This window comes from Schistosoma mansoni (assembly GCF_000237925.1).
Source record: "Schistosoma mansoni, WGS project CABG00000000 data, supercontig 0173, strain Puerto Rico, whole genome shotgun sequence".
NCBI classification, from domain to species: Eukaryota; Metazoa; Platyhelminthes; class Trematoda; order Strigeidida; family Schistosomatidae; genus Schistosoma; species Schistosoma mansoni.
The window spans coordinates 154,608-180,441 of NW_017386059.1; the positions used below are offsets into that span (position 1 = coordinate 154,608).

At 37.4% G+C, this 25,834-nt stretch overlaps 3 protein-coding genes across 3 annotated transcripts in view; all 3 read left to right on the forward strand.

The window, feature by feature from the left end:
* The window catches only part of Smp_057600 (hypothetical protein), a gene marked incomplete at both ends in the record, with an annotated part of 52,419 nt that extends 27,060 nt beyond the window's left edge, over positions 1–25,359 (forward strand). Inside the window, 4 exons of the mRNA XM_018796276.1 lie at positions 19,021–19,398; positions 21,242–21,749; positions 22,560–22,684; positions 25,177–25,359. Coding sequence (XP_018646886.1) covers positions 19,021–19,398; positions 21,242–21,749; positions 22,560–22,684; positions 25,177–25,359 — 1,194 coding nt within the window. The remainder of the gene's footprint in view (positions 1–19,020; positions 19,399–21,241; positions 21,750–22,559; positions 22,685–25,176) is intronic.
* On the forward strand, positions 1,032–8,617 carry Smp_179540 (hypothetical protein; the record flags this gene model as incomplete). The annotated part of the gene is made up of 3 exons (XM_018796287.1): positions 1,032–1,064; positions 3,485–3,707; positions 8,468–8,617. The coding sequence occupies exons 2-3, from the start codon at positions 3,549–3,551 to the stop codon at positions 8,615–8,617; spliced, it is 309 nt and encodes a 102-aa protein (XP_018646887.1). The 5' UTR covers positions 1,032–1,064; positions 3,485–3,548.
* Positions 14,291–14,494, forward strand: Smp_191980 (hypothetical protein; the record flags this gene model as incomplete). Its single annotated transcript, XM_018796298.1, has 1 exon — positions 14,291–14,494. A coding segment is annotated over one exon (204 nt), but the record flags the coding sequence as incomplete, so codon positions are not given.
* Positions 25,360–25,834: the final 475 nt, after the last annotated feature.

The following is a 25,834-nucleotide window of genomic DNA, read 5'->3' on the forward strand; positions in this document are numbered from 1 at the left end:
GTAAAACTAGTTCCGATCGCTTATTGTACAAGCTCCGGGCATTGGTGTAACAGATCCGAAGCCTGCTTAAGTGGCCTCGTGCTTAACCCAGAATGTCTTCGGCACCATCCTCTGTCGAAGCAATTTTCAGGTCTTTTTCGCCAGCGTCTAATCTGAGCTGTAGTTCTTTTTCGGCTTCCCGTCTTTTTACACGGTCCGCCAGAGGAAATTCCTTACGGATAAAAACTCCTGAACCCTTTAATTTATGTTCATTTTGTAAAATTAGGTCGCGTTCGTTTGGGGATTTGAATACTACTTTGAGCAGTCTGGACTGATTAGGCTTCAAATTCGCAAGGCTACCTTGTCTATATACCTTTAGCAAGGTGACTCCGGAGATGTTTTGGGGCATAACTTGGTTGATTAGCTGTTTTATCAACACAATGCCACGCTCAAAACGAGCTTTCTATTCTGAGCTCTCACTCTCCTTGATTCTATGGAAAATGACTGGTCTGTCGCTGTGATCAGACTTCGGCTTCTCGACTACTTTGGTGGGAGCAGGATTCCCTTTTACGTCGTTTTGTAGTTTTTTGACTACGACCTGTACCCAATCGTTGACGTTGTTTGGAGTAGTGACCATAGTCGCGTCAGGCGTACTATGGCATTCCGGATGGTTGAGGACGACTCGGGAGGTCGGGTAGTGTTTCGCGTTGGAAACCGACCGAGCCTTGCGATTTCGGCTTCTGGAAGTTCCCTGCTGGGTACCATTTTGAAGACGGGAGACAGAAGAGACTTTTTTCTCGAGTTTCTGGTTGGGACAGGCCTCTTTGGACGATGTGGGTTAGCACTTTTCGAACTCACCTGTGCTTGCCTCACATCAAAAAGGGAACTAGACACGATGATACCCAGAGAAAAACAGTGATCTTGGTGGTTGAATAGATGACATGGATGTCGAAAGTAAATTGAAATAGACGAAAACTTTTGTTCTAACACTTGACATGGTCTTCTTAATGTTCTATCACATGGTGACATCATTGTTTGTTCGAGTTCCCGTCACAAACATTGGTGGTAAGCGGTTAGCGAAAAAGGTATCGGGAGTATCGCTTTTCTACTGGGGTTATGGTTACAGTTTTTGTGAACAGAGCAATCTCTATTATTTTCATGATATCCTGTTCTTTCGGATTGTTCCTCCGTTTTATGGAGTATATATCCTCTTTAAGCCGTATAGGATTTCCATAGGTATTTTCTGTCATATGAAACGCATTTCTGTACAGAGACTACCATAGTTTTAAATTTATTACATTTTAAGATGTTCAATATATATTTGTTACTCAAACAAATTAAAGTTTATGGGTTCTCAGGTCATTTCACTGTGCTCTCTGTTACTGACGTTGAAAGCTTTTCAAATCCATCGTATTTATAATTTACTAATAATTTTACTGTCATCGTTAATTTTGCCTAGGTTTCTACCTGGAATCATCGATAATCCACTGCTATTATACACGGGAGCCCATTAAACGGATGGGTAAGACTATAATTATAGTCTCACGGACTTCTGTTTAAAACATATTTCCTTGTTATCGTCTGTAGAAGCCCTGTTTATGTGCAAATAACCTAGATGACTGGGTGATCCCTTTCCTTCCCACGTAGTTTTGTTCATGGTAGTCCACAAGTGCAGTAGTATGCTCTAATGTATTCTCGCACTTAATCACAATGTTATGTGGCCTATCTGGATGCATGTGAATTCTAGCTGATATCCAATGTCTGTTGGTGTAAATTCACTGGTAGTGGTGGCCACCTTTTGGAATGATGGGAAGGTTGTCTCCATAAATTGAGGTCTAGCATCCCCACATGTGACTGTATAGCCCCAAGTACCCTAGACTTTCTTTGACATCATTAGCTGTCATAGTGGCATGGGTTTCCTTCAGTTCGTTGTGCAATTATGCTCCACGGTTTGTCCGACAGTATTCTCACATCACCTCAACTTGAGCGAATGACTGGCTAATAAAAACATCCTTATCGTCAGCATTGACAAACGTTATACAGAGTCTTGATTAGTTCAAGTGCTTGAAATTCTTGCTTCCTGTAAGTTATGTAGCCTTTTAAATTCATTTTTTGTAAGTATAGGCCTCTGGTTCATTTCATTCAACAGCATCCTACCATTTTTGTCTTAAAGACTGGAGGAGAAATCCGAACTGCCTTTTAAGCTCATGATGATAAGGGAGTTGCCACAGTTCTAGGCCTGTTTTCAAGGATATTGGTTATTCTGGGTTCAGAGACTTTATGATTTGTTCACGAATATGATCTGAAATTCCTCGATCCTTGTCAGCCAGTTGATTAGTTAGGTGTAGATTGGTTAACTGGTACCTATTATAGTTTTTTTTCTATACCTAGGCCTTTGTACCTTCTCAGCACTAATCTTTAACTCCTTTTCACTCGGTTGACGGGAGTCCAGTCAATGTTCTCAGTAATCATCCGAGGAACCGTTTTCTTTTAGGAGACTATACTGGAGAATATAAATTAGATGAGTGAGTTTCATACTGTCAATGTTACTGTCCTTCGGTTTGGGTACCCGGGCAGTATCACAACCCTCACACAAATCAAATGAGATTTGTGTGGCGCATACATATGTGGTGCTCCTTTGTACCAATATTTATGTTTAAATAAATAAATATTTGGTGCCTCCTTGTACCAATGTTTATGTGTTCAGTTAAATAAACAATGCTATTGTGCTAATAAGTTGCTACGTCACTGCTTTTTTAATTTGATGCTCGACCAACTTTTTAATATTATTTATTAGGCTACTGAGATAATTCATTATTATTAGTAGATGAAACATACTTAAGCTTCGTAGGTTTCAGTTTCTTAGTAGTGGTTGACAGCTGCGAACTTCCGACCGAAGTTCTAAAAATGTAAGGCTGTTTTAGCTTCTTCGACTGTGTCTAGAAAACGACACACACACACCTATATATATATATATATATATATATGCCATTTGCTAATTCTTCTAATTCCAGTAGGCACCATATTCCATGTGATTGATAACTACTTAGTAATATGGCATTCAAAGAGTTGTTAAATTACAATCACCAATTGGGTTTTGATTATTGTTCAGTTAAGGCAGATGTTGTGAGTAGTCAATAGGGAAAACCCTGTTTGACTTAGGTTCCGTTCTACTTAGCAGTCGTCACTGAGGTGTACCCGTAATCTTAAAGGAAATAACTGATACCCCCGGCCGATTCAGGCTTGTGTCATTCAGCTTCTCAGTCAGCTACGTTACCACTCAGCTATGCGGGTCGTGGTTGACCTGTATGACATATGTATTTACAACATTAATTACTGAGTAGTGGAAGATGTCATGTCGAGGTCTTGACATGATACTTGTCACTACTCTGATCAGCCAATTGTACGTGCATTCATGTCTTTAGAGTTCAGCATTACTTTTCATATTTTCATCGTATGGTCAACTTGTACATTTTTTACATTTTTCCTTTCCCTTTCTATGAAGGCTGACTGTTAATCCAAGGTTTTCATTTAACATTGTAACAAAGAGAATATATTTTAAACGTAAAATGTCACACATTCCGTCAATAGATTACTTCAACAATGCTGTTTGGAATATTCAACCAGTATTCGACAAATCATCGCGAGATTCCTCTACATCACACTCTGAAACTTTCGTAGTCATGCCTCAGAGCCAGTTAGATTCTTCTATTCGACTGATAAATTCTGTACGTATAATCTTTCTATTCATTTTCTAAGAAATGTGTTTAGGTGAGAGTTAACGATGGTTAATATCTTTTCTAAAATTTGTTTTATTAATATAAGTTTCAGTTTGGAAAAGATAGGAGGCTAGATGTTCTGTGTTAGTCCTGGCAATGCTGGTCTTTCGGTTGATCCAACTTTCTTTTGAGTGTTATAACTTGTGGCCGAGTGGATGCCTTGTTAACGTATGACGTGACGAGACCGGTAATCAGAGAGCGGCGAATTATCGATTGAAACAGTGACACAAAACCCGTATGAGCAGTCTAGAGTACGTATCGATCTTGCTTCTGCCTAGCCCAGCCAGTTAAGTCCAGAACACCAATAACAGCCTCTGCGGTATGAATCATTGTATTTCAAACATACTGAGTTTATATACCAGACTGACCACATCGTACCAATAAAATAGAAAATAACATATGTACAAGATTTAGCCAAATTTGGCTGTGAATAGGGGAACAGTAATCAATAGGCTGGGTGTGATTCATGAATGGCAAATCGTATAATAGTTTATAGTTCAAAATAAAGCTTATAATGAGGGGAACACGAATATGGATAGTTTAGTTATTTAGCAGTTATACGATAAAAAATATATGCATAATATTGGTTCATAAATAGATCCCAAAGTTACCATTCATTATCCTTATCGAGGTATAACGAAGAGTCGACAGATGGAGCTTCAACTGCGTGTTGAGGTAATGAGTCCCACTCGTTGATGATTTATGGCAAAGTCGATAGTCAGCTGACAAGCAATTTGTCCTGGGCCTGTGAATGTTTTTGGAGTGTCCTTAAATTTCATGTTTTGGAAGACAAGAAAAATAAGGGCATATCAGGTGCGAATTTATCACAATAATTTGAAAACTGTAATCAAGTCACCTCTATTTCTTTGATATGACAACGGAAATAGGTTTAGCTTAGCCAGTCAAGCATCATGCGGGAGCTTCGCTACTCCGGCAATCGGCGTAATTGATGTTCTCTCAACCTTTTCCAAAAGCTCACTGTCTATTTTTAGTCAAGCACTAGCCATTTGTATGCAGTACTCAAGTTTAAGATGCAGGCATACTGTATGCAAAGTCGAAAACGTTTTAGCGTCTACATGACTAAAGGCCCTACGTATGGACCATAAGGTTCTAAAACCTTTGGTGGCTATTGCACGACAGTGTGCAGTAGTCTTTAAGTCTTGCCTAACGATGTCAGTCAGTCACAACGTAGAACTCAGTACGTACGTACATCAGTTCGAGTTGCTATACCACATTAGCACAGAGATGCAGTTGTTGATTCAAATCCCATAGTGGTAGAAGTAGTAAGAGTATAAGCGGTAATACGAAAGATTAGGGTTTGAAGATGTTACTCAAGGAGTATAACCCAGTGGAATAAATCTGAAAAGAGAAAAAAAATAGGGACATGAAGAATTCAGAAGACTAGAATTTGGCAGAACACGAAGAGTGTATGCACCTTCGCCATTGCAAACGATTTTGAGCCATGTCATTCAAGGTCTCTAATCATCGGTTGCTATCATCTCGCGGATCTCAACCAGGTAGTCTACACCTACCAACATGGCTCAGTCCACTTGTCAGCGACTTCATGCATTTGTGCCACGTTTTGGTCTGGCGGCCCCTAGCTTCCTTCCAACCTATTCCTACACCATAAAGCATTGCACGTCGGAGCAGTCGGTGGTTGGGCATATGTAACACGTGTCCCAGCCATCTCAACTGATGAAGTTTCATTACTTTATCAATTGATTTGCCATCCTTACCTAGTACCTGTTTCCTAACAACTGCATTACTTACTCGGTGGTCCCAGGATATACGACCAATGCTTCGAAGACACCTATGATCGAATACTGGTAGCCTACGAATATCCTCTACTCTTACCGGCCATGTTTCACTGCCATAAAGGAGGACGGAACGAACTGCTGCGCAGTAAAACCGTCCTTTGGTTGCTAGACGGATATCTCGCCTACGCCTTAAATGACGCAAGTTGGCGAAAACTAGACGAGCCTTCTGTATCTGTGCTGCGATTTCGCCACACGCCAGACCACAAGGACTGATGAGACTCGCAAGATAAGTGAAGCGGTCAACATGCTCAACTAATTCACTCCCTATCATTAGTTCAGGTGCCTGGACAACAGGTAGCTAAGTGTTATTCATCATGTATGTATCTGTACCTTGATGACCACTATGCATCACGATACACTTGGAAGTATTTATCGACAACTGTCAGGTTTGAGATCATTCATATTTCTCCAGGTCTTTTTGAAGTTTTAAGCTATCACCCTTATCGCTCACCATATCTTGATATCGACGGATGATGACAGACATTTCTCAATTTATATAACAGCCAGTTGTGCGGAACTTTGTCAAAAACTTTACTAAAATCGATGTAGGCTACTTTTATAGGTAACTTTAGGTCTTTAAGAGCGCACCAGCTTTCACGAGCCACTAATAAATTAGTGAGACGACAATAACCTATTCTAAAACCTTGCTGGTTCTCCGAGATGATCCAGTTTTCATCGAAATATTAAAAAAGCTCTTTCCGAATGATATTTTCTAAAATTTTAACACCCACGCTAGTTAGGCTCACAGGTCGGTAGTTTTCAGGTTTATGTTACCTGTCTTGAAGACAGGACTTACTATGGCGTTCTTCCAGTCTTTTGGTAGTCGACCTTGGATTACAGACAGATTAAAGCATAAACTTAAGGGGTTTGCAATGAAATTAGCTAGTTCCTTTAGTAACCTAGGATGCATTTCATCGGGTCCCATGGATTTGCCTATATCAAGCCTGTTTAGAAGACCGAATACATCGACTTCTTTAATGGTCATATTGTCCAGTGTGTGTGTGGGGGGGATTCCTGTGGACTAACGGGGTGTTTCTATGATATATACATTGCTAAATTAGTTTGAGAATACTTGCGCTTTACTATAGTCGTCCTGCACTAATGATGAAGTACTACCGTCTCCCCATAGTATTTCCCCATTTTTAGTCCTTTTGCTTTAAATACTAATACAAGCGTTTAGGGCATTCTATAGATTGCTTAACGATTTTTTCTTCATGCAACCTCCTGGACGTACGGAGGGTCGAGACACAAGTATTTTGAGCTTCTCGATATTAAGATTTTGTCTTATCCAGTACCCAGTAATCTAAATCTTTCCCACACTTTTCTCCTCTTATGGAAAGAGGTAATACCTGGGGGCACTGTACTTCCGTTTCGTCCTAGTATGGGACTTCACGGCAGTGCACATCTACGGTCGAGCAACGGGGTTCGAACCCAGGACCTTCAGTCTCGCGCGTGAGAGCTTAACCTCTAGACCACTGAGCCACTAAGTTGTTCTATGTTCACGCATATAAATTGTGATGATAAATATTTATTAGTGATATTTAAAATCCTTAAATTACTTGGGGTTCTTAGCAGTACTCTAGTGTGGTAATCTGAGCATTGAACAGTTTCTTCAAGTGTTTCAGTGTATTACTTTGCACATCAAATGTAAGTGAATCTAGTAATTTTATATATTTGGTGCGTAAAAACTTGTTTTTTATGCATGATTCCACATAGTTTATTAGTTAATGAGAGACTGATTGACATGGCTCAGAATCGTTTGACATAACATGGGTCCATTAACTCTTTGTCTTCCCTTAGAACCTGGGCTCCGAAATCTCTTTCTATCCCTGATCTTATACTACTGCTGATGTTGTTACTACCTCTACTTCTTTGGGTTCTGTCTTGAGATAATTTTATCTCGCTGTGCTAATATGGTGTGGCAACGTGAACCGATGTACATATGTATCAGGTCTTACGTTGCATATGACTGACTGAGCGTACTAGTTGAACAGTGTACTACATTACAAATAAACATTACGATCAAATGTAGGAAATAAGAGCAATAAAGTACTCTGAGAAATATTCTAAGCAAAATCTCAAGTGTATATTGAAATCGAGAGCCTGTCAATGTTAGACCACAATCGAACACCTGAAAGCACTGGATGGCCGTTTCATCCTAGTATGTATAGTTTTTTCCACATGATCTTGTCAGCGGTAACTGATAAGTTGTTATTGGATAACTTATGGTTTTATTTATGAGGATATGCTTGTAATACTTTTTTGTATTGCATAGTTTAGTTTATAAGTAATCCAATTTATTAAATGTTCTTGTATAGAGCTGTGAATCATATCCTTAAATTTCTAACATCACAGCTTTCCAATTACTTAGTTGCAACTTAAGGAACTATTTGTTCGGTTTTTGCAGTTTTTAACGGTTAAAATCCTATTTTTAAAATTTGTCTGACATGTGTTTTTTGTTTGGGAATACTTCTTAGTTATGAAATAGTAAATTGGTAGCTAAAATGCTTGTCATTCAATAGTTGAGTCACATTTTCAAATCGCACTCCATCTACTTCGGTTAGGCAGTATTACAGTTTCACTAGCCCTCAAAATTTAAGTATGGTTCCGAAGCCAAACACAAACATGTACTTCGTAAAATGTATTAGGTCGAATGGAATCAATTAACTTGTTAGTTGCACCAAGTTTCTTAGCAATGTTAATTGTAAATTTAAATATTGCGGATATTTATCTTCATACTGCCTTTTTAAGGGAATTAATTCCCTAATAAATCGTATCTTTTGTTACCTTTCGTTATGTCAATCATCTGATTACTTCACATAAACATATTCTCCTAAGTTTATTAGTTCGTCGTTTATCGCTTGGTTATTTTTTAAAACGCATTTTATTTAGGAATTTGAGATTATGGGTTATTCAAAAGTTTTAAGGGTGGAAAATGGAGAAACTCAAATCACTATGAATAGTTTTGTTGATGGTGTGTTAAAATTGATTTCATCCTATCGTAAAAGTTTAAATAGTCGTGAAGAAATTGAATTAAAGTGAGTCGAATTTCATTCTTTTTATACAGTTAGTTTTCCACATTAGGCAAATATTTATTTATTCAATCACATATATATTGGTACAAAGGGCACCGGATACATATGCGCCACACAAACAATGAGAATGGGAGGAGAAGGAAGAAGATGTGTATATATAAAAGAAGGAAAAAAAAAGAGTAATGATGGGAGGAACTGAAATGTACAACCAGAAGAGCTCTCTCAGTTAAGAAAGTTATAGCCACTCTTTATGAAAAGAGTAAAAGAAGGTTACATCAGGCTCGCCACTGGCTTCTATTCTGAGCCATATCTGATAACGTCTCTAGCCACTATGTTGCACCATCTCTCGGACCCCAGCCAGGGAGTCGTGAAGGACCAACAGAAGCTAGCCCTTTGCAGCTTTCTTTCATGCCATGACACCATGTCATACACTGACCTCCTCTCCACTTTTTCCAACCAGTCCCAGAGTCGGCAAATAATGCACCACGTGAAAGTCTCTGGGACGACATTCGTAAAACATGTCCAAGCCACCGAAGTCGGTGTTTCAAGATGGTGACACCAATTGAATTATTGTCTCTGTGCCCGAACACACGATGCCGAATCTCTGCATTACTAACATGGTGTTGCCACTGGATGTCAGCAATCCGTCGGAGACAACGATGATGGAACACAAAGAGACGTCTAACATCCTCAACTCGGAGAGGCCAGGTTTCACAAGCATAGAGCAAAACTGCTCTCACCGACGCGTTGTAGATCCGACCTTTTACAGCCAGACTAACATCACGAAGGCGCCAAAGATGGCCCAGATTGGCATAAGCCGCTCTGGCTTTCATTATATTTGCATCAATCTCATCACTCACGCCCCCACCAGCACTTATGTAGCTACCTAGATACACGAACTTCTCAACTACTTCAATCTGCTCACCATCTAAGGTGAGTACAGGATGAGAATCCTGCCAGTCTTGTAGGAGTACTTTGCACTTGGAGGGTGCAAAGCACATGCCGTACCTGCGGACACTGATTGCCAACTGATTAAGTGCGGATTGCATGCCTTGGGCATTATCGCACAGTAAGACAATATCATCCTCATACTCGACGTCGAGAAGTCGTTCTCCAGGCAGCAGATCCACACCGCCATTACTTACATCCATCAGAGCTGTTTCCAGGATGTCGTCGATGGCAAAGTTGAAGAGGAATGGTGAGATTGGGCAACCCTGCCTAACCCCACTGCTCGAATGGAACAAGGGAGAAAGGTGGTTGTATGCCCTCACTCTGCCTGAGGTGTTCGTATACAGGGCCTTTAAGATGTTAATGAACTTCTCAGGCACACCCTTCAATAGACAATCCCAGAGAACAGTCCTGTCCAACGAATCGAAGGCAGCCCTGATATCAAGAAACACTACGATTGTTGGCCTGTGATAAATATGACGGTGTTCTAATATTTGGTGGAGGGTGAAGGTGTGATCAATGCATCCTCAACCAGAACGAAAACCAGCCTGCTCCTCGCGAGTCAATCGTTCTCGGGTTTTAAACAACCTACGAAGAATGACAGAAGCCAATAGTTTGGACGCAATCGGAAGTAGACTTATCCCCCGATAGTTGTTACAGGAACAACGTGAACCCTTTTCAAAGATAGGGACGACTATCGACTCATTCCATGATGTTGAAACACTTTCTAGCTCCCAAACCTTTGCAAACAACACAGTCAGTTCCTTAGCTAGAAAGTCACCACCATCTTTAAAAAGAGCTGGAGGTAAGTCATCTGGGCCCGGTGATTTGTAGCGTTTCAAGAGTTGGAGTTCATTGCGGACTTCCGCCTCGTTTGGTGGATCAGTCGTCACCGGCCATGGGGGGCAGGACAAACTGGTTGATGTTGCCGGAGCAGCAGGCCAGTTGAACTGCCCTTCGAAAAATTCTGCCCATCGTCCAAGACGTCGATAGATGTTAGTGATTGGCATCCCGTCATCCTCGTAGATTGTTTCACTCACACCAGACTTCTTGCTACCAGTGGCTAGGATGAGTTGGAAGAGCTTCCGGCAGTTACCAGATGCAGCTGCTGCTTCCATCTCATTAGCACGCTCCGACCACCAGGCTTCTCGGTCCTTACGCAAGCTTTGCCCAATTTCATTACGTAACAGCCTTCGTTTGTGGTCAAACTCACGGTCACCCGGAGTAGACCGACGGTCTTTCATCAGTTGTAAGGAGCCAGAAGAAACCCAGTGCTTGTAAGCGGGACGTTTCGCGAAGTTAGGCAAATATTCAGGTATGGGGTGTTTTTTCAAAAATTTCATACAACCGTATTCTTTGATAAATATAGACAGAGCAAGAACAAGGTTTGCTGAATAAAACAAATTCATTCTGTTTCATGATTTCTCATCGGCTGCATACAACCTATGGTTACAATAACTAGTACAATTATTAATAAATGTTTAGCATACTTTAGTTTGTGAAGTTTAGATAATTGCCCGAAACGTAATGAGAATCATAATCAGAAAAATAAGGATACAAAGTGTATGGATAAATATAGTTAAGATTGATGTGTATTTATATGTCGGGAAGTCATAATTAGGTAATGTTAAGGTGATGAAATTAATCAGTAATTGGGTAATGACTCGATAAAATAAGTATGTGAACACCAATCGTATTGTGCAAGAGACAAATATAAAAAAAGACAAAAATAACAAAACAATAAAAAGGTTGGGGACAAGGTTGAAAAAAGATTAAAATTAACAGGTTATTGGATAAATATCCAACCACCATGGCAGGGAATGGCTAATCAAACTTTCCTCTATACCTAGGTCAGGTCGAAAACGTTTGATAGCGATTGTCTCTGCAAAACTGAGTAAGATTGATGTTTTTTGTCCGTTGATTATTTTGAGTATCACTTACTTTCACTTCATGTCCACTATTGAGATATCTGGCAATTGGACTTGTAGAGACTTTACTTCCTTTCAGCCGTAGGTTTCCAGAAATGTTCTCAGAAAACTTTGTAAAGGCTGTTCTCTCTGTCCTTATATATTTGCTACGGTAGGTACATGTAAATTCATAAATGCAATCGGAGGTGATGTCAAAAGGATATTGATCTACCTTTGAATAGTATAGAAAACACCTGGTTTTGTATGATGAAACCAGTTGAACATTAGGGAAGCTTCTTTTACTGACTTTCTAGCTGTATGAAAGATTTCAAATGACTATCCATAACTATTTTCATAATCCAATAGAAAGATACATTCTTAATATGACCAACGTCTTTCATGACCCCATGTAACAGCGTAATCTTCTAATTGGAGTCTAGTAATAAATGGTGTGGAGTAATATTTAAGAACTTGCCATAAACACAAAAGTTGGACAAAGGCGATAACACATATTCTCTGTACATTGTAAGCCAAGCGAAAATATTTCTTCGATATTAAAAAAAACAACGGGAATACCAAAGGAGATCGGAAAAAAACCTACACCAGGTTAAGTAACCTGTGATACAGCCTATGTAACAGATTCCTCAAAGGTCTAGGAGTCAAACGATCACCACAGAGTGTTTAAGTCCTTTTTATCACTTAGACTAAGTTTTTACAGTTTGAGGTCTAAAGAGATTGAATGCAAAACCGTTCAAAATAAAGCATCAATCGTCGGTGCTAGAAACTTATTCGTTCTCACTCAGGAGAGTGAAAAACGCGTAGATACAGTAATATCATCTGCATGCATAAGAAAAGTATTTGTAGTTGAAGAGGACAAGGTATGAGGAAAAGGGAATAAATGAAAGGGGAAATATTGCTACTTGATGCACACCAACCACTTTGGTTAAAGAAGTAAAAGATTATCTTATACATAATTCTTCACCATGTAATTATGAGATTTCGTCGTTATTTTGATCCAAGCAATAACATGTTCTCATCACTTTATCTAACACGTTGAATTTTCATTCACTACACATGTTTCGGTACCCTATTGTACCAAATGTTTTGTTTTAGAAGTAAATGAAAACTAGTCATTCCATAAACTTTTATATAATCAGATGCATGTTCACCATCTTCATTCATGTTACTTGTAGATTCTGCTTTATTGTCTTCAAGTTTTGGGTGTCTAAGGATAATGGTGTAACAGTTAAGGTTAAACTGTTTAATTGCAGAATATTATTGTCTCAAAAATGTCAACCACAAACCTATAGATTTTCTAGTGCCTCAAACAATTTATGCATATGACTTTACCTGTTCCTGTAAAGTAGTTTCTTCAGTTGAGCCATTCTTTGGAAGCGTGAAACAAAATACATGCCAACGTCTTTCGTTATCGAGTAATTGAGGAAGTTCTACTACTTTATACATATTCCTTCAGCTTGAATGAGTTATTCAGCTTACATGAAGTTGCTATTTTTAGGGATTCATCAATAGTAAGACGCATATTATCAACTTCAGATTACTACGGTAGAGTTATGTATCTCACAGTGGATTGTACGGATAATTTATCACAATTCCTTTTACAAGGTTATGGTCTGGTAAAACTAAAGAAAATACATGTGCGCTGTATTCATTTATCTTCTTAGTTATAAAAAACTTGGTAAATAAAGTGCTTAAAACACTGTAAACCTTAATAGGTGAGTGGAAATATCTAGTTGCTGTTATAAAGTCATCCATTAACTCGGCTGCATAAATATTTTTGACCGTAAAACTTAAGATTTGCTTTGTTACAGTGAATTAAATAAACCTATGTTTAAAAATTATATTCACTTTAGATTATGTTATTTGGTACGTCATGACGTATGCATTGTTAATTATTCAATATATTTGTATCACGATTTTATGATATTTTCAAATGATCTTGTATTTATTTCTAAAAGTGGATCACAGTTATAAAAATTGTATTAGTGGTACTACCTAATCCAGATGTAAACTAGACTTTTTTCACACTTTCTATCAGCGCAACACTAAGAAATCAGCAAGGTGACAAGCAAGTAAGTCAAAATAATAATGTCATTAAGAGTGGAGACCAAGCAGAGAGTATATTTCCAAAAGAATAGATGAAATCAGTTATTGAAAAGCATGAGCAGTGTTAAAACTTTTAGAGGAAGATAAAAATTGGATTCATCTCTGTGATCAATGTTAAAACGTCTCATTAAAGATCCATCGATCTCAATCAGTTGATGACTTCTAAAAACAAAGTTTATCGCCTCCCAACGCGTTTCAGAACCACAGCTAGTGATTTTATACATTGATTTTATGTATGCAAACCATTAGTCTTTTTCTAATCTACTATTATGTTAGTCAGCATAAGACCCCAGAATATTCGATGATAGAGCGTGTGTGGCATATATCAGTACCGTACTTCTAGTATCAGAACTATTCACACTGTAGCTCCACCGTGCACGAGCACTGTTTCCATGGTATATATTATAAAATGCTAACAAATTCATGTCTTACTGTCATCGGCTATTTTTCCCTATCATAAAATAATACGAAGCAAACTACTTTACTGTATACTCACCTTTTGATAAAAAAAAATAGATACCTGGCTATCTGCAATTGACATGCACTGTTTTCATGGATAAAAATACAAACAAAATAATAATAATATAATGATATGATATAATAATATAATAATATAAACAAAATACAAGTATTTATAATAAAAGCACCAATTTTGTATTTACATACTTTTCTTGTTCTGCTTTTTATGTTTTGTAATTAGTTTTCATCGTGTACAGTCTGATTTAACTCAAGTACAAAAACTTTATCGAAGATGCCAGCAAAATTTAGAAGAAACACAAAGATCAAGTGAATTAATCAAAGAAAGGGAAAAACAAGCTTTAAATGATAAAAAGTTACTTAATGATCGTTTAAAATCCACATGTAATGAGGTAAGTTTTTTTGTGGATGGAAATTCTGTCTTGTAGTTACATTTTTAAATTGTTCCGAATAAATATCATGACTTTGAATGTATTTGTAGTTTAAGCATAATCTTCGTTTGAGGATTTTAAATTTGTCTAGAAATAACTACTTCGTTGCGGCTACTCTTTTTTTGGCAACCGAGTAGTGTTGCTTGCCTTCGCACTTCAAGTTTGGTTCGTAACTAAGTACGTGAATCCTTATTCGATTATTAATTGAAAATAATTCGTTGTTGTACCATTAAGTGCACTAGGACTTCATACTTCTTTTTAACCAGTTTCGCTGTGCTCAGTAATAGAAACATCCGTTATCTTTGAATCTTTTGTTTACTAGTCAATAGTAACATAAATCTTGTCAATGTTTAGTGAATCATTCAATTGTTTCAGTCGAACCCTAATGAAATTAAACGGAAAACCAAACATCAACTTACAGGGTCATTCAGTGGGAAAATAGTTTTGATAGCCAATTCTGTTTAGTTGGAAAAACCAGTAACAGCATGTTTTTCGTAGTTGGAGTCAAGTATAACTTAAATTTAACTGTTCATATTCGTCTGGCAAAGCTGACAAATTTACAGTTCATATTACACAAATAAATGAAATGAAATGAGCATGATTTCCGTCAAAGTGGGATTCTTTTTTTTTTCAGTATGATAACCAAATATCCGTAGTAAAGAACCATTGTTTGTCGTTAATTAGAATGATAAATTACTTTCAGTAAGTTGGCAGTACCAAAATTGTATGACTGGTTAATTATATATTGAAGGATACAAAGATGCTATATATATATATATATATATATATATATATATATATATATATATATATATATACCCCTTGTGAAGAAGCATCGACCGCTCATCCATCCATCCAACTCTGTCCTGAGCAATCATTTCCATGTCTGTTTCCGATTCCTGATTCAGTGTCTTCTTTGACCTTCCTCTTTTCCGTTTCCATTTAGGATTCCAAGTTAGCGCTTGTCTCGTGATGCAGTTTGGTAATTTCCACAATGTATGTCCTATCCGCTTCCAGTGTCTTTTCCTAATTTCCTCTTCAGCTGGAAACTGGTTTATTCTCTCTCACAATAGGCTGTTGATGATGGTATCCGCACAACGGACATTCATTATATTGCTTAGGCAACTGTTAATAAATGCTTGTAGTATTTCTCCACATTTCAGCTCCGTACAGTAGAACTGCCTTGACGTTCGTATTGAAGATTCTGACTTTGATGTTCGTTGGCAGTTGCTTTGAGTTCCATATGCTCTTCAACTGTGGGAATGCTATCCTTGCTTTGCCAATCCTCGCTTATACGTCTGTATCAGATCCTTCTTGTTCATCAATGATGCTACCCAGATAAGTGAATGTTTCCACATCTAACAGAGTTTCTCCAAGTGTGATTGGATCAGTGTTCTCCATGTTGTATTTGAGGATCTTGCTTTTTCCCTTGTGTATGTTGGGGCGTACAGATGCAAAGGCTGTTGCTACACTGTTTATGTTGACTTGCATTTGTTGGTGTGTATGGGATAGAAGGGTGAGATCATCTGCTAAGTCCAAATCGTCTAATTGCATCCAACCTGTCCATTTTATTCCGTGCTTCCCGTCAGATGTCGAGGTCTTCACAATTCAGTCAACAACTAGAAGAAAGAGAAATGAGGAGATTAAGCAGCCTTGTCTGATTCCGTTCCTCATGTGGAATGCGTCTGTCAGCTGTCCTCCGTGCACCACGTCGCCCTGTAGTCTGTCGTATGAATTCCGTATGCTGTTGACAATCTTCTCATGTATACCATAGTGTTGAAAAAGGTCCAATAAGGTCCTTCTATCTACATTGTCCAATGGTTCCTCGTAATCGAGGAAGCTGATGTATAGTGACGAATTCCATTCAATTGACTGTACAACGATGATCCGTAGTGTCGCAGTTTGGTCTGTGCACGACCGATCCTTACGGGGTCCGGTTTGTTGATTTCAAAGTTGGGTGTCTACTGTGTCTTTCATCCGGTCCAACAACACTGTTGAAAACGTTTGCTGGTACCGATAGTAGTGTGATGCCTCTGTAGTTCGTACATCCGCTCAGATCTCCTTTCTTTGGTATCTCGATGGAGTGTCTTTTCCAGTCCGTCGAAACTTGTTCTGACTCCCATATCATCCTGAATCGAATGTGGAGCATGTTTACAGTTACTTCTATGTCTGTTTTTCCTCCATGCACAGCTTTGCACTGTAGTTCGTCGTATGAGTTCTGGATAATGTTGACAATTTTCTCAGGAACTTTATAGTGTCTAAGAGGTTTTCGTAATGTTCTCCTGTCCACACTGTCAAGCGCCTTCTCATAGTCAATGAAGTTGATGTATAGTGACGAGTTCCACTCAATTGATTGTTCCACGATTATCAGTACTGTCGCGATTTGGCCTGTGCACGACCGATCCTTACAGAATCCGCTCTGTTGATCTCGAAGTTGGGCGTCTACTGTGTCTTTCACCCGGTCCAGCAGCACTCTGTTGAAAACTTTTCTTAGTAATGCCCACAAACTGATGCCTCTGTAACTCTCAAATTTACTCAGATCTCCTTTCTTTGGTATCTTGATGAGGTATCCTGCCTTCCGGTCCATTGACACTTGCTGTTCCTCCCAAATCTTCTTGAACAGAAGGTAAAGCATGTTTGCAGTTACTTAACTGTCTGACTTCAGCCCTTCAGCTGGTATATTGTCAGATCCTGCTGATTTCCCATTCTTGATTTGTCTGATGACCATCTTGATTACTTCAATCGTTGGTGGAGTGACATTTATAAGAAGGTCTGTAGGTGCTGCTTCTATGTCTGTGTATTTAGTGTGGTTGGTCTATTTAAGAGTTCTTCAAAGTAGTCTACCCATCTGTTCTTGATTCCCGGTTATTGGCTTGCTTTCATTGTCCTTGACCGGTCTCTCTGGTTTACTATATCTCTCTGCTAGTTTCTTCGTTGTATTATATAATTGTTTTATATTCCCTTCTCGTAGCTTTTTCCTTTGTCGTTGCTCGTCTCTTCCATGTATTTCTGATTGTCAGCTCTAATACTCTTCTTCACTTGCTTGTTTGCTATGCATAGTCTGCTTGTGCCTTGATTTTCTCTGCTCGTGTTCAACTGTTGGTAATTGCTGTTTTGTGTTTCCTTTCCTCAATCTTGTCCAGGGTTCCCATAAAGATCCATTCCTTATTATGATGCTTCCTGCGGCCCAGAACCTCCTGATACGTGGAATTTAGTGCTTCTTTAATCCCTTTCCGCTTGACCTCCATTGTAGTTTCGTCTTTCAGCAGATCTTGTAAGGCATAGAACCTGTTGTTGAGAGTTATCTTGAATTCGTTGAGTTTGTTAGTATCTGAAAGGAAGGCTGTATTGAACGTTTGTACTGCTGTTTCCCCAGTTGTCCAGTGTTTCTTTAGCTTCAGTCTCACCTTGGTCACAACCAGGTGGTGATCTGAAGCTATGTCAGCTGCTCGTCTGGTTCTCACGTCTTCCGTTGTCCTTCTGAATTTTTTATTGATACAAAATGATCCATCTGGTTCTCTGTGGTGTGGTCCGGTGACATCCGTGTAGCTTTGTGTATGCGTTTGTGTGGGAATATTGTGCCACCTATAACCAATTTGTTGAATGCACATAGATTTTCAAACCTCTCCCCATTTTCATTTCTGTCTCTTAGTCCATGTCGTCTAATTCTATCTTCATATCCTGTGTTGTCCACTCCGACTTTAGCATTTAGATCTTTCATCAGTATGGGGAGGTTCTTTCTTGAGCACTTTGCTATCATTGATTGCAGCCTCAAGTGGAACTGATCTTTATCGTCGTCGTTGCTATCATTGATGGGTGTATGACATTAGATAACATTCGTTGTGATTCCCTCCTTTTTTGTTTTGAAATATGCTTCGATGATCCTGGATTCATGAGTTTCCTATCCAAAATGTGCTTTTCGTGCTTCCATTAACAGCATCAGTGCAACTCGTTGTGCGTGCAAAGCGTTTTTTTTCTTCGTGACCAGAGTACAGTATCATCTCTTTTGAATATATCTTTTTCTGTCCAGCTTTGGTCCAGTGGGTTTCGCTGATTCCTATTACCGCATATTTGTATCTCCTCATTTCCGTTGCTATTTGACTGGTCTTCCTGATCTCCCACACTGTCCGGACGTTCCATGTACCTATAAAAATTGTTGCTCTGGTTGTTAGAAAGTGTATTGGCCTCGTGACTTCCGAAAAATCTCGGTTTTTATCATGAGGAGTCATAATTATTCCTTCAACTCCCAGGGCAGAGTTTAAGTGGTTTAATTTGTTCAGTCTGAATAACGTGTTTTTATCAAGGTTGTTTTCTACAGGATGAGATTGCTGACCCCATGCCCAACCCTCCTTTACTCAGGCTTGGGACCAGCAGTTAATCCAGAAGAGTCACAGGCGGAGTTTATATAAATATATATATATATTGACAACGACGATTGATATACATACTTTCGTAATTTCCGTTATATATTCTTAAGATTATTTTTAATTCCAATAAAATAACTGTTACTCCTTTGTTTATAGCTTCGTAAAGTTCAGTCAAACTTCCAACGACATGAAGTTCAGTTTTTACACGAACGTCGTAAGCTAGAGAAAGAAGCAACAGATCTTCGGAAACGCTTAGCTCTTTTAATTGACAAAGCCACTCCTAACTGGAACAAAGGGCAGAAAACAAATAAACAGTCTTGCTCTCCAACGGGTTTATCAATGTCACAATGGTTTTTATCGTCAGAAGTTGGTAAAAAGCCTGAAATAACAAACGGAGAACCATCCAGTTCTCGGAGATTCGGAAGTTCAATTCGAACTAATTCTGGTTTAGGTAGTACCAAATTTGAGTCACTTACCTCAGTCAATAGCTTTAATTCTCACATCAAATATGATTGGGATGTTCAAACTCCCAGGGTATGTGATAGTTTGTCTATAAGAATGGAAGCTCTCTATGTTCATCCAGTGATTAATGGTTTAGGGGTTTAATTCACAACTGAATTACTCTACCTACCTTACTTTTTAACCTTCAAATAATAATTTCAGTTAGTAACCTGTTAAATGAACCTGTATATTTTTATGTATGAGTTTGTATTATTTTACTGTTGATATTCAGAACTGAATTTTGATCGATCTTTGTTGGCATTTATGTATTTTCAGCGGTTCCTTTGGATTTAATATTATTTTTGGAAGATCTAGTATATATTTGAATTGTACCTCGAGATGAAATCCAGGGCATGTGTTTCGTTCACTGGATGAGTGGACGTATATACGGGTGTTGATGTTCACAATGAGACTTAAACCCTCTACTCGTTCTCTACTAAGCTACTAAGTCCAGATAGCCAGTAATTTTCTAAACGATTATGGCAGTTGTGAGGAGTTCAGTGTCGTTTTGTTCAAAGTTATAAATATTAATCCTATTATTATTATTATTATTAATGGCTTTATTCAATATATTTTTGGTAAACTATAGAATTCTCAACACAAAGTATTTTAACAAGTTTCCTATTCTTATTTCTTGATCGATTCTGATAATAAATATTGAGTGATTGCCAGTTGGATGTAAGCAGTTCAGGAATTGACATCCGAATAATGTTCATTATTTTCAATGCGTACTGCCAGCCACCACGATGTCGCTGATTGTACTTTTTTGTAACCTGTACAGCGAAATTTCGCAAACTTCATAAAGGCCCTGAATAGGTTATGCGACTAATAGAAATAGTAATGTGCTAAAACAAAGAAAAACAGATAACTTGTCGAAATATTCAGATGGTGGGAACAGGTAGTCCAGATATTCAAGCAGGCTGCCTTCCGGATGGAGAGTAATGATCACACTTGCGAGCGAATAAGTTGAGAAGCTTCAAAATGTCAGGAATTTTAATTCAGTATTCTAAATGTATTATCATTGTTGATGATGAGGATGTATATGCACGTACCTCTTTTAATATCTTGTCTAGGTTTTTGTTTTATGATAATGAGGTTGAGTGCCTTAATGCCACCTAACCGTACATGATTTTTTGTTCCTGATTGTGAAAGAAATAGTTATTCGAAATTAATGTACATCTCGGACACAACGATTAAGACTCAAGCCTTGAGATTATTAAGCCAGTTTTAGACACAGAAAATATATCATTGAGAATAATCATCGCATATTTTGAAAATGATTAAAAAAACTTGATAAGTTTTTATTTTGGATTTCGTGCTGTCATTTTACGAAGTTTAGGAAGCTATTTATCATTTGGCCATTTCCTAGCTTGTTGTTCACTTTTAAAAGACGTACAAGTCAAGGTCTTCTGAATTTTGGACAACTTTATTTTTTAACAACTAACATGTAATGAGGTATTTAGACTCCTGATGTAATATAGAGATTTGATCTAATGATCCGAACTTTCAATTCGTAAAGTTTGTGTTGTGGTTTCAGATTAGTCTGACCTTTTTGTCGGATTTATGGCATCTGAACAATTAAAGTTTAGTTCATGAACTCATGTCCGGTTACTTGATAAGATTTCCCTCAGTTTTTTTTCGCTTTTTAAGCATGAGTCGTATGTTAAAAAAAGAACAGTACCAAAACACAAGACCCATCTTTATCTGGTTCACTGATGAGTTTTTATATGTGGCGTGATATTGAGATATGTCTTAATGTTTAGAAATCGACTCAATTGCCATGTAACTCACCTTATTACTAATTTTTAAGACACTTTTTAAAATCTATGGTTTAATTATTCAGCGCTGTTTAAGTATTCCATACTTTTACTTATAGGCTGACTTATCTTCATTAATAGTTCAACAACTGGAAAGTCGCCAAAATGACTTACTTTATGAAAATCGTGAACTTCGAGATCTTGTCAGTCAGCTCTCTTCAAGAATAATTCGATTCACTGATTTTCTCCAACGTCATTGTACTACGTGGGTACAAAATAATGATAATGTAATTCATTCGAATGAATTTGATGACGAATTCTTTTCACTTGATGACGAGGAAGATGACGGCGATGAGTATTTTAGACGAGAATCATCCGACGAAGATTATTCAACTTTTTCCATGTCTAAAGAAAATGGTCGTGGAAAATCAGCCCTTGTTAATAATCTTTTATTTGAATTACCGTATGCAGTAATTCGTGATGATCTTACCAGACGCGTACGTTTTTTATCTCGATGTCTTTGGTGTAAATTAAAATGTTTAGCCAAACACTATATGGCAAAAACAAGAATAACAACAGAGAGAAATGTAACAAAAAATGCTGTAAATTCACAAACTTTTGTATTAGGTTAGTCTACTATGTTTTCCTAATATTTTAAATGAAATGTATTTCACTTTTTTGAGCAGCCCGTAAAATGTCATCACAATAATAATATCTTTATTTTATAATGGAGGACTTATGAAAACGGCACAATTTTGTGGTGTACATCATGAACTAACATTGGTTTGACAATCGCTGAAAACTAGAGGGCACTGGACACTTATTTTGTTCTGGTATGGGGTCCCCTAGCAGCTAGCACCCAAGACCCAACGGAGTATCAAACCCAGAATATTCAGGTCTGCGTGAGTACTTCAATTTCAGACTACTGAGGCTACCGAGTAAGTCTCACATTGGGATGAAACAACTGTCCAGGGATTTATTGTTTTCAATGTTTGTCCAACTAATACTATTCTGTTCTGCGAACTATATAATATTGACAAATATCAGTACTTAGAACGTAAGTGTATCTGACAGAACATTCCTTTCAAATTAACTATCTCTATTCGACATTTAAATTATAATACAAATGCATTTATGATTCTAATGTTTAATCATTTAGTCGTCAGGTCAGTGTTATTGTTTGACTTGACTTACCAACACTTTTTGCCCGTTTGTTGACTAGAATAATTCACTTTCATACCACAAACGTGACCCACTCCTTTACACAATCAGTTATTTGGTAAACATCAGTCTTTCGTTATCTCTTTGATTTTTATAATACTACAGTTATTAATTGATTATATCGTTTGTGTGCTATACTATATACTTAACTCTCTTCCGTGTGTGCGTGTCTAGCTTTATTCACCTTGTTTTTTATATGCTTATTATATTTTCTAGACCTCCCGACATCTGGTGGAGATAATGAAAATAATGAAGTGAAACTATCAAAAAGTCAGTTGGCTGAAGTAAAATCTTTGACCGGTTGTAAGTCTTTATTAAAGGAAAAAGAGTTGATTCTAGAGGTTAGTTTGTGATGTTGTAATAATGTTTCTATATACATGTTTATATAGAATAGATGGAATGTAGCTAGTAGTGGAATTTAGGACCCGCGTTTCTTCCTATCTAAGACTCGTTATCTCGATGTATCTGAATCCCAGAGTTGGTCATTACTCCGGAATAAAAGTGCTTGTCCTGAATTCTACTGCTAGTCACATTCCATCTATTGTATATAAATTTGTGTCCTAACTGACAGTATCGAAGCAATCTGCACATATGCCAACCATAACTGATCGAGTTTCAGTTATAACATCGACAACGGAATGATGTAAACGATTACAAGTTAATTTATTTATACACAGGGTTTGTTGAGGCTTGTCCAATATGAAGGTAATTTTATTATGAGTTAATATTAACTATATCTATGATATTAACCATGCCAAAAGTGAGTGAGTCAGTCACAAATGACATTGGATAGTCTCGTCAAATCATGAATCGGTTGAATTTAAAAATGTGGTTTCAACTCATGTGATCTAAAGGTTTAGAGTCATGACTCAATGGTTAAAGTGATCAGCCTAAAACTACTCGGTCAGTTTTGAGATCAGCCTCACCTGCTTTGGTATGAGCAGCCATAACACCACTAACCTTCACAATCAAAATATAGTTCAAAGTCAGGTATATAATTTTGTACCCGGTACGTGAATTATGTTGAACATATTTGATTTACATGTGTCCTGATCTTTATTAAGACGTACACTTCATGTTCGATCTCCTGTAAGCTTGTTGGTGCACATTGTTTAGTGTATCCGGGTCAGTGTAGGAAAAAGGTGGTGTTCACTACCATCTGGCCTTTATCCATTCTCTAGCCGCTATCATCCTGTAACGTAAACCTATTTTTAGATAATAGTTATAGTCAAGTAATTATTTAAAATCAAATAATTCAGAATATCTGTTGCTTTGTTATAGTTTGAAATTCCTCATATTTTATTGTCTCATAATTAATGCGTTCATGTTTGTTCTGATTATTGTCAGTCTCTAATTTTATCTTGGTGTCTTATAGTTTTGTTGCCGATTGTTTGTGGTGATTTTTCACGTTATCATCACTTAGTTTATAAATTATTTTATTATAATTCTGGAGTCAGCTCTCTGACTGGTCAAATAGTGATGTGCCAGCTTGACGTAACTCTCATTTATGATAGGCTGTGACTAATGCGCGAATTGTTATTCAGGCTAATAACCTAAATAGCTCTTCAGGGCGTCTCAATCTTGAATAGCTATTGAGAATTATTCTCGAAAAATAGATTGATAAAGTCTATATGATCATTCAATACCTGAAAAAAAGTAATTCAAAAGCTCCCACAAAGTTGTTGAATTTCCTGACTAGTCTCTCTAATATCACTTGGGACCTGAATTACGTTCTGGTTGAAACTCTCCATCAGAGCGTATTACGCTCTCGTGGATGCTGATGATATCCATGCGGTTCGAAGATGCTTCTCTCAGTAGTGACACAGTAAAATATGTTACCATTCAGCTGTCGAGACCACAACTAATCTTCTTTAGGTCCCGGACTTTCTCCCAGTCATTTTCCATCCAAACAATCTATAAGATTTTGAGACAACTAGAGTAGTCGCATCACATCTTGATCGGTAGGATTTGATCAACATTTCAGGACTAGACAAACACGAGGTTAATTAATCAGTATCACTTCCTTGATACGAAGTTGGTTGTTTATTATTATTATTATTATTTTAATCATCGTCATCCTTGGGAAGTTATGCTATTCCTATTCTGTATTACAAAATAACGAAGTAATGCTTTTCCTAAGGTATTTTTTTAATATATTGTCAATCTTAATAGATACATTATTTTCTATTCCATAAACTTATCAAATCGCCAAATTCGTATAAGTTTGTGGCCAGAATGTGTACGTGTCTTAAGGACAGAGTCGTGCAAGACAGAATCTGAATACGTTGGCTTATCTATTTTTAACTAGTTAGCGCTAGTGGATGAAGCGAAAAGGAGTTTCGTACATAAATTCTGTGTGAATCCTCGTGTTTCTGAATTCTTTTTGAAATGCTTTCCTATTTCAAACCGATTTTCATCCTGATTATTTACAATTTGAGTAAAAGTGATTAAAATGTGCTAAACAAGAAAAACTAGCTGCACATATGATAGTTGAATCAAAAGTCTAATGCTTAGATTAGTGGCAAATCAAACAGCTCAACTTGTTTTTAAATGTTTACGTGGTATTAAAATACGCGGCGATTTTGTTTTCTACACAATTAGATGATTCAGGCGTTTATATTTATTGACAATGAAGTACATTTTTTGTAAAAATAACTTAGTAAACAATCCTCCATCAGGATCATGCTATTATTGATAAAATAAACTAACTAATATCATCATACATTTATTCTCGTTACTTTAGTGGTAGTAGAAATTCAATGTCTTGTTTGTATCGTTCCATGTTACGTTTTTAATGTTCTTATATTATTTATTCCATCCTCCCTTTACTTAGGATACTTCATTCTCAAGTTGTAATTTGGACAAATTGAAAATTTTGAATTTTACAAGTTCGAATCCAGAACTTGGTGGGAAAAATGAAATACACTTTGACAAACATAATGTTCCTTTATTATTGAAGGAATCCAGTATTCGAATTTCACAGAAAAATAAAGTATGTAGGGATTTTCTATCGTAGAAATTGATGAAATATAACTAGTACTGATTTTAGTTTTTATTTTCTCCCCATAAATTAGCTAGGAAGTTTGTTTGTAAACTAAATGTGTTAGATAAGTAATTCAGACGTGTGTTTAGTCACTGTTAAAAATGAGAGCTCTAAAAGCCTTGTGCTTTCAGACTCTATAGTGATGACCAATTGTGCCGATTGTTTATGTTATATTTATGAACGTATCAGCGTTCGTATACGTTACGTTTGTTCTAACTGTGAACGAGTGGTTGTCGACTTGAAATTGCGAGAAACAATCACTTTCTTTCCTTCGACACGAAACTTGGGTTTAAACCCAGGGTATCTTTTCACTTAATTCAACCTTCCCACTTATGTCATGAAATCAAAGGCTCGGAAGAATGTATCTACGTTTTATAAAGTAGAGAAGGAAGTGTCTACAAACTTTCATCCTTGGTCTGCCTCAGTTTCATGCACACTGCATACGACT